Source organism: Bactrocera neohumeralis, chromosome 6 (genome assembly GCF_024586455.1).
Source record: "Bactrocera neohumeralis isolate Rockhampton chromosome 6, APGP_CSIRO_Bneo_wtdbg2-racon-allhic-juicebox.fasta_v2, whole genome shotgun sequence".
NCBI classification, from domain to species: domain Eukaryota; kingdom Metazoa; phylum Arthropoda; class Insecta; order Diptera; family Tephritidae; genus Bactrocera; species Bactrocera neohumeralis.
Window position 1 is genome coordinate 8,672,684 of NC_065923.1, and position 14,108 is coordinate 8,686,791.

The window sequence follows — 14,108 nt, forward strand, 5'->3', positions numbered from 1 at the left end:
ATTTTCGCTTAGAGACTGTGGTGTAAATTAACCATATGCATACCTATAGGTACTAGCGATCCCAAGCATGTTACAGAAGATTCCGGCGTTGCAAAGTCTCGGCGCATTGATCACAAATTCGAAAAGCTCACAACAAATTTCGCTGATATTGACGAGCAAGCATCGGCGTTCGATGCGAATTTCGATACGATGGTGCAGGACGATGAGATAAGTAATTTGCAAAGTGAGTTTTCGAAAATGAGTTGGGACGATAGTGTGTCGCCCACAACGAACACTTTGGGCGATATCGGTCAAAATACACCAGATAACGATATTCAAGATATAGCAACAGGTATTACAAGCATCATAGTATATACTACGCATACATACATACATAAATTCTTACACAAAACATGCATTATTTGAGTTCACTCATGCAAAAGTAGTACTAGCAGCGGCTCAGGATGCGTATGAGGCGAACCATTTGTACCAGTATACTCTTGCAACATGTTGCTACAGAGCATAATAGTTTTGTTCACCTAACGGTTGTACGTATCAGCTAAAACTAATCGAGAGAGATATAGGGTTATATTAATATAAATGATCGGGATGAGGAGACAAGTTGAAATCCGGTAACTGTCTGTCTATCCGTCCGTCCGTCTGTCCCTGCAAGCTGTAACTTGAGTAAAAGTTGAAATATCTTGATGGAACAATGCGCGTTTCTTGGCAAAAAAAGTACTAGTTTGTAGATGGGCGTAATCGGACCATTGCTACGCCCACAAAACGCCACTACCCGAAAACCTTTAAAGTGCCATAACTAAGCACTAAAATAAAAAAAAATTTAAAAATAATAATGTACAAATATTATAAGAACTCCTACCGACAGTGTGAAAGTGGATGAAATTGGATGATAACCCGCTCACTCCCCATATAACGGTACTGTTAAAACTAAAGCACAATAAATCAATAACTAAATTCGTCAGAGACATTAAATCTCACCACCGAGATGGTAGAGAGAGGACTTTATGGGAGCCGAAGATGTGAAAATTAGACAATGGGCGTGGCACTGTCCACTTTTTGATGAAATTCCATATCTCGATTTCGATTAAATTTAGTACGTGGCATTCTTCTAATGTTCCTATGTCACAGTGTGAAAATGGTCGAAATCGGAATACAACCACGCCTACATCCCTTATAAAACAATTTAAAATTCCATTTGATTATTTCACTTTCCAGTACACAAATCAAGAAGGACGTAATATAGCGGGATCAAAATTGCACTAATAATTCCTTAAAACTATACCACCTTATGACCGAAAAATTCCCAAATTCAATCAAAACTCGGGCTTGAAGAGTAGGTACCGAATATGTGGACCGCAGTATCTATAGTTGACTTTTGACCGAAAATATCGAGAGAATCTTTTCCTAATAATATAATCTCTGTGTATCAAAAATGGGTTCAATTGGTTCAATACTTCCCTGGACCCACTTATACCTAATTTAAAGATTTTCGAACTTGCGAGTGACTTTATATTGCAGATATCGACCAATATTTTAGATATCTCGAAGAAAAATTCAGAGCGTGTTTTGCTCATAACAGACTATCTTTGTGCTTAAAATGGATTAAATCGGGCGAAAACGTGATCTAGCTCCCATATAACTAATATTAGGAGTTTTGAACATCCAACTGACCTTACTTCATATGATTGGTGATCGTATGTATAATAGTTAAAAGCTAATATCAGGTCGGTGCGTTTAATGATTTGTGTTTTTCTAACAAACCTTAGGCAAATATGGCGGTCGGTGTATATGAGTTACATATATGTATATAAAATTGCTTGAATTCTGATTCTTTGATTGACGTTTTACTTCTTAAAGTTTTGATTCCCGCTACTTACAAGAGTATAAAATGTTCGGTTGCACCCAAACTTAGCCCTTCTTTACTTGTTAAATTATCGAAGCGTTTTCAATTGGCCCGGGCAATATAAGAGATAAAAATATATATGAATACGAATATACAGTCGAACTTCCATTACTCGAACTTCTTTAACTCGAATTTTCTCTAACTCGAACTAAATGGGTTGGCAGTAGCATTAAGAGAGTAATTAACATATAAATTTCCTTCCGTAACTCGAACTTCCATAACTCGAAGTTCTCCATAACTCGAACGAAAATACATAATTATGACTTCTATAACTCGAAGTAATGTGCTTTTCTCTCATTCTACAACTCGCCTATAACTCCAAGGCCTGGATGACTGGCCAAATTTTTGAAGAATGGGTTCTAAATTTGGATAAGCGCTTTCAAAGTACTGGCCGAAAAATTTTATTTTTTATTGAAAATCGCCCAGCACATTCTAAAGGCGTACAAAGCAAACTGAAAGCCATTGAACTGGCATTTTTTCCACCGAATATGACCTCTAAATTACAGCCGCTGGATCAGGGAGTAATTCAAAACTTGAAAGTTTTTTATCGTACCAGAATAGTAAAAGAAGCACTAAAGCGTATAGAGGCAAACGAAAAACAAGATATTACACTTACTTATTAAAGCTTGGGATATTGACGTCAAAAATCAAACCATAGCGAATTGCTTCAAAAAAGCTGGATTTGGTCAATACTCTGAATGGGAAGAGGAAGATGACAAACCTCTGAGTTTTTAAGTACTACTGATGAATATCGAAATGTAATTGAAGCTAATTACGAAGCATGGTTAAAAGCAAACAAAATAACTTGCAGTGCTACTCTTCAGGATTATATTGCAGTAGATAATGACCTTTGCATAACTGGCTTTCCTACAGATGCTGATATTGTTGAGAATTACTGCCCTGAATTAGATGATCCAATATTAAGCGGAACGGAGAGTGACGGCGAGGGATCGGTAGAAGAAACTATTCACCAGCCTCCAAATGCTTTCCGAACATTGAGTTTATATTTGCAAACAAATGACACTACAACTGATGAGCACTATACGGCTTTAAACAAATTAGAGTCATTTTTTACTGAAAATACAAAAAAAAAGAAAATTTTCAGTCACTAATTTCTGAATACTTCACTTCACTGTAACTTATTACAGTTTTCTGTAATGTGTGTTTTAAACAACAAATACATATTCATCCTTTAATATACTCTAAAGTAGCAATTGAGTTTCTTTTAAAAAAAAATTTTTTCTATAACTCGAAGTCTCCCTAAGTCGAAGTTTTTTTTGGGATAATAGTGATTCGAGTTATGGAAGTTCGACTGTATATTTTTTGTCTAAATAAGTGTGACAATCTTGACTGATTATGCCAACGAACGAAAGTATAATACAAGTATACTGCAGGAGACATGACTCGAAGTGGCACTGCATTTAATGCATTTAAGGAAAAATATCTATATTATATTTATGAATACTATAGCCTATTGCCTCGAATCTGTGCATTTTTGAAAACGACGAAATTATAACCTTGTTATTGTCAGTGTTATGTGTTATGCGCAAGAAAATATTATAGCCGAAATGGAAAGATGAACCAAAATCCTCCAATCGCTTGCCCATACCAGTTATGAAAATCAGATTCATCTTCACCAGATATGTCTCAATAGGGTCAAACACAAGCACTGAAAGTTGGACTACTCGGAGTCCCAGGGCAACCAACTGAAGCCATGTTGGACAGTTGAAATATTAAATAATAATTACATAAATATTAAAAAAAAAAACATTTCGATATCCATACCTCATTGAAAGCGTCTTTAGAAGTGCTGTACGTTAAAATTTACAAACCATTGCTTATTTAAATATGCTATGTATGTATTACATTTGAAAGTGATTTGTTTACAAGAGTACAAGCTAGGTTTTGTTAAAGTTGAGCTCTAATTGCATATTCAAATATTATGATTTTGGTAAGTGCTATCCTTATTTTGCTTCCATTACAAGGTGAGCAATTAAATTGCATGTGAAAAAACAATTAATATTTATTTTGCCAGAAAGAAAGTAGTAGTTTATTTTCAAATCATATTAAATATATATAATTTATCTGTTCAAAATATAACCCATATGCTTTCAATAATCACTTTGTATTTGTCTCTATCTATCCATTTAGTTTAGCTTATTATCTTCCTTTCATTTCAAACTTTATTTATTCTTCTTTAATACTTTGGAAATACCTTTACTTTCACACTTATTATTACCTTTGTAGAGACAGGCTTTGAATTCGCTAAATCATCCGAAACCACTCCAGTACCAACTAGTGCGCCGACTTCTGCCCCAACTGGACATGATGCACCCACACCTAAGCCACGCGCCGCCAAATCAACCTCACCCGTGAGAGATATTGGCGACGACTTAACGCAATATCAAAAAAGTGATGATGCACACAGTATTACCGACTCCTCTGAAATCTTACCCGACCTGTCGATATCTGCGCCCGTGCCTAAGCCACGTTTACAAATGAAACCAACAGATTCTTTCAAGAATTTAGCTGCTCTGGTAAACGAACAGTCGGACAGCATTAGCCTGCGTAGCTTGGACATCACCGACGATATTTCGAAAACAGATGAAGTGTCAACAGAAATTTCAATTAAATCATCACATGCCCGGGATTACCCCACAACTACAACGATTACAACAGCTTCCGAGGATCGTACAGAATCACTGGAACCAACTAGTGAGATTTCAATAGATGACGCCGAAGTCGACACGGAAAAGTCTGAGCTCTCTGAAGGCAGATCAAAAACGAGTTTCTATATTGGAGAATCCAGCCGTAATGTGATAATTAAGACAACACCAACAAAACCAGACACTGATATAGAGTCTTCCCCAGAAGCTGTAACTACAAAAGATCAAGCCTTGGAGGGAGCAATTGAAGCGAAGGATGTCGCATTAATGAAGGAGATTTCTGTCGACTCGGATGAAAGTAATGACGTATTTAAGGAATTTGTAACAATGAAGCGTGAAACAGATGAAGGAGAAAGCAAAATAGTACGTCAAGGTTCCGAAACACGAAATGACTTGCTAGAGCAAGAACCAACAAAGGAAAAACAAGATGATTCGAACAAATCTTGTGAAACTTTTGTAATTACAGCTGATATTTCCCAACCAGCCGACGAAAAAAAAGAAACCATTTTAAAGCAATCATTGGACGATTATGAATCATTAAAGTTAGGTTCCGCAAAATCCGACAAACTCGACTTGGAGTTAGAAAAGAGTGAATGGGAAACAACAGAGAAGGGAATCCCAATAGCTAAACCTAAGGTAGTACATTCTCCACAGCAACTGAGTGAATTGCCCAGAGCTTTGATTGATGAGCAAATGGTTGCCAGAACATTGGAGGAAGCGCAGGAATCATTGAATGCGGCAAATAACGAGCTGAAGTTCATAGTGAAGGATGGTAAATCAATTAAAGAGTCGCCATCCGAATTTGAGTTTCGCTCGATTTCAAACACACTGATTAGCGCAGAGAAAAAAGATAAAACTGTGACTGACGAAAGCCTTATGCAAAAGGAAATTAAGGAACCTAAATTCTTGGAAGAGGAATATATTTCTTCATTCATAGGAATACCAGATACACTTAAGGAAACTCAGCCTCCATCAACATTTGAACCAATAAAATCATATGAGGGTACTTTTGAAGAAAGAACAAAAGAGACACTGAATAAAGAAGCAGTTATTACACATTATACTCAAGGTAACGTTGATGATACGAAGGAGGAGTTAAAAGATGAACACGGTTCGCTAGGCTTTATATCTACAGGCACTGCAGATGACTACAGTTCAATGGAAGCATACGCAACTAAAGAGGAACATGCTTCTCTTGGCTTTGTTTCGACTGAAACTGTCGAAGATTTTAGCTCAATGGAGGACTATTATCAGGAAAAAATAGCCAAAGCTAGCTTTGTAACAGAAGGAGATGACCTAAGGAGGTCACCAATAGAGGTTACCAAGCTTGGTGATACAGGAGTATTTTCGGAGATATGTACGGAACAAACAATGAAACCATTCGAGGAGGTTACGCATCGCATTAAATCTGAAACTGGCTCTGTTGATGTCACGAATAGATGGTCGGTACCAGAAATTGACCAATCGAGCTCCAGTGAGAGTTACTACAAAAGCTTTGATAAAAACGACAGTCGCCCGTTATCGTCAGAAGTCGACAATATACTGACACAAGGAAACTCTTCAGAATATCAAACAGCATTGGATGTGTCATCAGTAACGCGTGAAGCAACCGAATACATAAGCGCAGTTAGCACGCTTGAGAGTAGCAGTGGAAAGACGATAAGCTCGCACGAAAGCATGAAGAGTTTCGATTCGCAATCCGAAACATCCGGTAATTTAGGAAGTATCGATGTTTCAGAACTTTCGGAAACATTGGTAGCTTCCTCTACAGAACCTGATGCTTTGGAAGCTGAGGAACTATCACGTATTCGTGACTTACGTGACGATGATGACGATAGTGATGAAAGTCTCGACATTCAAGATTACAGTAAAACTGAGCAACAAATGCAAAAGTCACTGATGAAACGTTCACAAGAAATGATATTTAAACCGAAAACCGAGGAGGCCAAACCCGAGGAAAAGCATTTCGAAAGCGTTATGGTGGAAGAGTTTCCTAAACCTAAGGAAGTGGAAAAAACTTGGGGCTTAGCTTATCCTATGGATGAAGCTAAAATAGACGATGGAAAGGATACAGATCGGCCTGAAGATATTTTGCTCTATCATAGTGACATAAGACGTTCCATTGACGATTCTAAGCTAGCTTCTAGCTTAGACGAGGGTAGCATCCTTTCGGTTAGCATGTCAAGTACATCAAACATAGAAACTGTTGTAGAGAACTTCGAGGATATGATTGGGTCAGCAGGTTCTTCTTCGTTAACCGGCATTGAGGCTTTTGGTTTTCCACACGATGAACAAGCATCTTCATTTCCCGAACATGAAGACACATTTACCATGGAAATGGACAGCAAGGAACATTCTCCACAAGACTCTGCCGCTACAACACCACCCGGTGAATCTCGTAAACGCGGTCACAAGCGCAGTGAGAGTACTTCGATCACTGGTGATGTTTTAAAATCCATCACGGATAAGGATCTACCAGTAGTGGGTGAAAACAAAGAATCTGAAAGTGAATCGGACACAGATCCCTACGAATCTGAGTACACCAGACAGTTTCGCTCACCAAACGAACGAAAGAAGAACAAGAAGAAACAAGCAGCCGCCGAAATGGATCATAGCTTTGACCTCGAAAAACGTCCATTTACTCCTTCACAACTTGTGGCTGAGGTTATAGTTGAGGATAGTGCTACCGAGGAAATGGAGGCCGAGGCTATTGAAGAGGAGCGTCGACCTTCGCAAAACATGCAGGACTACTCAAATATACCAGATATAACGGTAACCGAGGACTTTCAAAAGTCGCCAAGTTTAGAAGAAAATGCTGAGGGTTTCGAAGAAAAATCATTATACAAAGTGAAAACACAAGAAGAATTACATAAAGCTGCTGATGAACCTCTACACCAGCAAAAACGTATGGATAAGAGCGAGGAAACATTTCAAAAACTAGTACAAGAACAGTACGAACAAAAGCTTGCGGATCTTCAACGACCACAAGCTGGCGATATAGACTACGATGACTATGATAAGGCACCAGATTCTCCAGACTCTTTTGAAATGATTGATCAACCCGATATTTCCGACGATTTTGTCATAATCGAAGAGGTGGCTAAAGAAGCCGATGAAGCTGATTTAGGTGGAAAGAGCATTAAAATTCAGCCAACGAAATATGAATCAAAACATGATGAGGATGTTGAAAAAATTATTATAAAATCTGCTCCCGCCGATCCCAAATTAGGTTCGCAAATTTTCCGAGATGATCTAAACTTCGAATTCGAAGAAAGTCCACCAACTGCGGGCAGCAGCAGCGATCCACAGGATGAAAGCGATTCTGGAGACATGGCTGCTTCAAACAAACGATGGGTTGAAATGCAACTTACAGATTCACAATTGCGTTATCCATACGACATTACTGGTGGTGTATTAGAAGATATCAAGGAAGAGGATGGCGAATTCGAAGTGGGTAGTAGTCGCATAAGCAGTTTTAAAGACTCCTTCTCCAGTACACCTGAGTATGATGCTATGGCAGCAAGGCGATATTACGCACGTGGCGAACATGACGATTTATCCATGAACAGTTTGCAAGAATTCGAATCGCTAGAACAGGCAATTTCTTTAGAGAATCGCAATAAAACGCACCAAGGTTCAACGGACTCCAGCAACGGTAGTTTCACACGCCGCTATATGGTTCGCCATAGTGGCAGCGCCACAGCACAAGGCGATGATATATCAATTTCCAGCCTTAAAGAATTCGAAGGTCTGGAGAATGCATGTATAGAAGCACACTTGATTGAGATCAAAGCCAAGGAAGAGGCTGCCATGCTTTCTCGGTCGGACGACTCCAACAAATCAAACGAAAGTGATCGGGAAAATGGTGCAAGCAATATTGTTGTAAGCAAAGTAACACGTACAGTAACTCGAACCGAAGTGCTGCCGGCACAGCAACAAACAATTGAAGCGCTACTCAAACAGAAACTGGAAGAATGTGAAGGGCGTGAGTCAATGACAAAACTCACAGAAATGTCAACAGAGCCAATGGAGGGGAAAATGAAGTTGGATAAACAGGATTCGGAGAAGGGCAGTGTAGATAGTCTGGAGATAAATAAAAGTCTCGATATGCGTTCTAGCAGCATTGGCAGTTTCGAAATTTCAAAAGATGCTACTACACGTTCGGATATCGACTCATTGGAAACTGACCGTAAACAGCCTACACGTGAGGAGAGCATCGATTCAATGGAAAACGAGCAGTTCGATCTGTTGGCAAGATTTCCAACAGGAGAAACTACACTTGGCGAAGGTCTAACAACAACTACAACTACCACCACTACCACTACAGATGCTGAGGGACATGAACACATCGTTACACAAACGATCACCACAACCACAAGCGCAAGCGGCAGTACAAATTTAGAATTCCCCACGGGGCAACTTCACAAAGACGTATCGGCCGACTCACTTTGTATTGAACAAACTAACACGAGTTCAGCTGGCACCACTGCAACTTATCAGACCAGTGCTGGAAATTCGCAAATGTCAGGCAGTGTTACCAGTTGTGCATCCAGTACACTCATGGAGGACTCGTATCCGGGTGCAAACTCTAGTCTAACATCATCTAGCTTTTGGTCGCACGAAGAATCAACGGTTGTGGAAGATAAGAATGTGCTCGAGGAAGTATTGCTGGAAGATGCTGAGGCACTGAAACGTCGCCAAGCGCAACATCGACAAGAGTACGACGATCAGCACTAGATGACATGGCGGATAAAAAACGTTAATGCAATAAGAAACAAACGACACGCATAAATATACATAATTAAGGGATTACAAGCTTTTTATACTTACATACATCAGTGGTTAGGTAAGCGCAATTCTTCGCACATTTTCACTGAGTTCCCATTAGTAGTTTCCTATGTATTTGTGTTTTCATGAATGTATCCGTGCAGAAGTGTTTGATTTTCTCTTGCAGAGTTCTGTCGTTATACTTCTTTACTCAAATTTGTTGTCTTCTTTGGAACAAAAAAAAATAACAAAAAAAATGCAGTAGAGCTCAACTAAAAGCTTATTAAAAGTACATAATGAGACGAAATCAAACTTAATGACGACTATAATAGTGTGCATTGTTGTTACATTAAAGCCACTGGATTGACCTGTAACGAATTGGTTTCAGTAGCTCAGGAAATACCTTCAGAAAATTTTCAAATCATACAAGAAAAATTTCATGCCGCATCAAGAGGTCTTTGCTAAATTTAATTTAAAATTATTAGACATTTGTTTCACTTAGAAAACGCTTCTCATAACGGTTAATAGTGAATTCATTTAAACATATGTACATATATGCATATATTGGCTAATGTCGCGCTTCAAAGCATAGTGCGGTGTATTAAATTTTAATCACTGTTGCTCAATTATGTATACAAAAAGAAAGCCATCCACCAAGGACGAATTCAATTCAATTGAATTTCAATTTACTTTTCTATATATGAAATCGCTGTCATATTAGCTTTTGCAGTTTATTTAGTAATACTCGTATTATTGTGAGACGATTGTATGTATGTTTACATGAATGCCAACAGCATTTTTTAAAGAAATTAATGGCCACCTGTCGAATTTCGAACATCCTTAACTGCACCGTATTTAGAGGAGCAATTTAAAGTAAATATTTGCTAGAATATCAGAATATCCTGTAGCTCAGTAGCTCAGTAGGTACACAGATCTATATTGTTCACCGGTAAAGTGGCTTATCGCCATTTGAATGCTTTTCAGCAAAGTGAAAAGACACATCAAATGGCGACAAGCCATTGTGTGTCAGCTCCTTGCACGAATTATTCTAAAATATATATAATTTTTTTCCTTTGCAGATTTAATTAAATAAACGCAAATGCGTGCTTTATGAATGGTGAGCAGGCGAGAGTATTGGCTTTGGGATCGCGACAGATATGCCATATAATTGTTACATTCCCTACTGGAAAACAAGCTTTGCATTTTAGTATTATCGGCGCATCGAAATTTAAGTAATATACATTAATCTATTAACAACTAATTCCAATCTACATAGAACACAAGTTTGAGCGAAAACACACACAAGCATTACTGAAGGTTATTATGCCACGCATATTAAATACAAATTTGACAGTTTATACAAATTTATCAAATGTACTTATATTATACTTGGTTTGCTAATAAGAAACAACAAAGGGACTCTTTAAGTGTACGTATTATCTGTTAAATGTATACATACATACAACTATTTTCGTTATTGGGCTTTTATTAGTAAAAACTAAATGTGAAATAAAATTTGAATGAAAAACTTTATTATACAAATATGTATACTTGTTGCTATTTTAACGGTATGTAATTTTTGGAAAAGTGAAATTTTCTACGATGCTTTTGATTACGTAAACTGTATGCGGTAAATTATATTAATATGTGGTGTTAGAAGGAAGGAGGAACGTGGTAGTGTATTTAATATTTTTTAAAACTTATTTGAATATATAAGTCTTTCATATGTAATTTAGTTTAAGCTGCTTCAATGGAATACATGCGTATAAGTTTGCATATGTATGATGCCTTAATAAGAAAAAAAATGAAAATAATAAAAAATAAAAACAAAAAAATGCTTTTAAAGTGACTTTGTCTTTTTAATTTTTTAATCCAAAAAGGGGCGAATAAAGCCCAAGCATCTTACTAATTTAAATTTAATATATAATTAAAGTAAATTAAGTACAATATTGATGGTACATATATATGTAACAATGCACACACACACATACATTCATACAAACATACCAAAATGCATGTATTACCAATTATTATTATTATAATATTAGTCAAACTTATTGCAAATTAAATATTAACGTAAAATAATGCATTTCCTATCGATGCATGAGAGGACACAGCATATTTGTAATGCAACACACAAGCCTACGATTAACCAAATAAATGCTTAATCTAATACACACTATATTACTCGTGTTTCTTAATTGTTTCAATGAAAGTAAGTCAGTTGCACACAGGAATAGGAAATACCACTCCAAGTCAACTAACCCCGTTGATTATCCAAGACTGCTTTTGTTAAAGTTCCTATGAGTGTCAAGGCGTTACAAAGCTAACCAGTACTCTCGAGTACATGTGATTGTTCACACCTTTCTTACACATGGGGCTTACGAGTTGCACGGTATGTATGTATGTATATTTTAGTTTCCACGTTAATTCATTCAATGTATTGGAGTTTCGTTAGTGGTGACTTGGTGAGACATACTTAGAATTTATGAAATATGGCAATTGATTGTTACTAGTGTAGATTTCCAAGAAAAAAAAATGAATTTTATTTTAAATTCTATTCTATGAAAGTAGGTTAGATTTAGCTGTCAAACATTTTTGATAAAATAACATTATTCTGAAACAATTGAGGTATCTATATACATATATATATAAATGAAAGTCATGTTAGTTACACCATTTATAACTCAAGAACGGCTGAACCGATTTGGTTGAAAATTGATGAGGAAGTAGCTTAGGACCAGGGCAAGGACAAAGGATACTTTATATCTCTTTATGTTAAAATTCAATACAATTCGTAAATACAAAAATTATATTTTAAATCATATGCATTTGTTCAAAATTCATGTAAGAATCATTTGAAAATGATTGTTTCTCCAAAAATGCTATATCTTCTTAACTAATAGTCATAATCTTAATAATAGAAATCATATAGATGGTATTAGTAATACTAACTATGTATCAGCCACAGTAAAACGTGGACGGGTCCTCTAGTTTTATATAAAAGTGAGTAAAACGGTCGAGCATATACTAATTATTCAGGTAATTATGTATATCTTTATATTTTTATTGAAATACGTTACTATTAAGGAATTAAAAATTTTAGTGAATAAAAAATGGGTAAGCGCAAGTCTTGTGATGAGGACAGATGGGCAAGGATGGGAAATCTTACGAAGACATTGCGAAGACCATAAATATCTCCAGACGTATGGCTTTTAATGAAGTTAGGTATTTCAACAAGAATGAAATAAGCAGTTCCAAGAAAGAAGAGAGGTTGGAAATCAGCTATGTATTCGGGAGGACGAGTTAATTATTCGCGAGTCAAAAAAGGATCCCCACAAGACGGCAAATCAAATTCGAGTTGCGGTTTTCGGAGAAAATCCAAATGCACCATCTGTAGATACCGTAAAAAGACGATTACGCGAGGCAGGGCTCTTTGGAAGAGTTTCAAGGAAGAAGCCATTATTCTTTGAACGCAATAGAAGGAGCCGCTTAGAGTTTGCAAAGAAATAAGAAAATTGAAAAGAGTATTACTTTCTGATGAAAAAAATAAAAATAGGGTTTCTTCAGATGGGAAAACTTAAACCTCGATACAAGGAGTTGGAACCAAAATACCGTAGGCCAACTTTCAAACATGGTGGCGGGTGTATAATAATTTGCATGCGCATGAACTAGATTAAATACATGTCAATCCTGGACAACGTAAAGTTACCATATGCTGATGACAATATGCCCGTAACGTATATTTACCAGCAAGAAAATGACCCGAAACATACTGCACGTGGTACAAAGCAATGGTTTCAAAAAAACATGATTAGATTGGCTTTCATGTAACCCTTGAACCCAATCGAAAATCTTTCGACACTTTTGAAGAAAAGAGTTCATTCCCATAAAATTGCAAAATTCCAGGAATTATACGAAACGAATAAACAACAATTGAATTATATTCCATAAGACATCTGCAAAAGGTTAGTGGAGGCAATGCCTTGTAGATGTCAAGCCGTAATTGACGGTAATGGATTTGCAACTAAATATTAATTTCAAAACCGAAATAAAAGCATTTTTTCAAAAAATAAAAAGAAAGCGTTGTTAATTAGTTGCACGTTCTATTTGTGACTTTAAAGTCGTCCTTTATTTTATAACAGCTCTATTATAACCAAAAAAATTGGATAATTTACAATAACTATATTTGCACAATTTATCTTTATGATAAATAGTTAAAATCTTTTATTTTAGAAAATCAAAATATCAATCAATTTGATTTTTTTTTTACTTTGCGCACATCCTTTTCTCATCAAGAAGCTGCTGATTACTTGGAACCACTGATGTCGGACCGCTATAACATATAGCTGCCATTCAAACTGATCGACCAAATTCCAATCATTGTCTGGAAAATTTTTTTATTGGACGAAATTCTTATCAAACGACAAAACTTATTGAACAACCTGAAATCTTCACGAAATTGCCCTGGATGCAACGGTACATTTTGCAAAAAAATTGTTCAAATCTGATCATTATAACATATAGCTTCATATAACATTCATTCATAATTTCTACCCAATGGCTTTTTGATTTACATATGTATATAGTCCACCGGAATGCAATACTGGAGATGTAAAATTTCGTGGAAAGAATCAAAGTGTATTCAACAAAGTGAAATAATTATTTGACTATACCGTCTATGTTTTTTTGTCCTGAAAAATATAAAGCCACTTTCTTTACATATGTACAAATGTATATGTATATTATAAATAGAAACGTAATAATAATAG

The 14,108-nt window shown here is 36.4% G+C and overlaps 2 protein-coding genes across 18 annotated transcripts in view; both read left to right on the forward strand.

Moving 5' to 3' along the window:
- Positions 1-11,518, forward strand: part of LOC126762533 (ankyrin-3) — a 61,521-nt gene extending 50,003 nt beyond the window's left edge. For 9 of the 11 annotated variants that reach the window (XM_050479358.1, XM_050479348.1, XM_050479349.1 and 6 more), the window contains 3 exons: positions 50-331; positions 4,151-9,415; positions 10,416-11,518. In XM_050479358.1, coding sequence (XP_050335315.1) covers positions 50-331; positions 4,151-9,306 — 5,438 coding nt within the window. In that variant the 3' untranslated portion in view covers positions 9,307-9,415; positions 10,416-11,518. The remainder of the gene's footprint in view (positions 1-49; positions 332-4,150; positions 9,416-10,415) is intronic. The other 2 variants (XM_050479359.1, XM_050479353.1) reach the window with 1 other exon arrangement.
- The window catches only part of LOC126762537 (uncharacterized), a 28,607-nt gene extending 17,089 nt beyond the window's left edge, over positions 1-11,518 (forward strand). For all 7 annotated transcript variants that reach the window (XM_050479363.1, XM_050479362.1, XM_050479365.1 and 4 more), the window contains exon 4: positions 10,416-11,518. The gene's annotated coding sequence lies outside the window, so the exon portion shown is untranslated. The remainder of the gene's footprint in view (positions 1-10,415) is intronic.
- Positions 11,519-14,108: the final 2,590 nt, after the last annotated feature.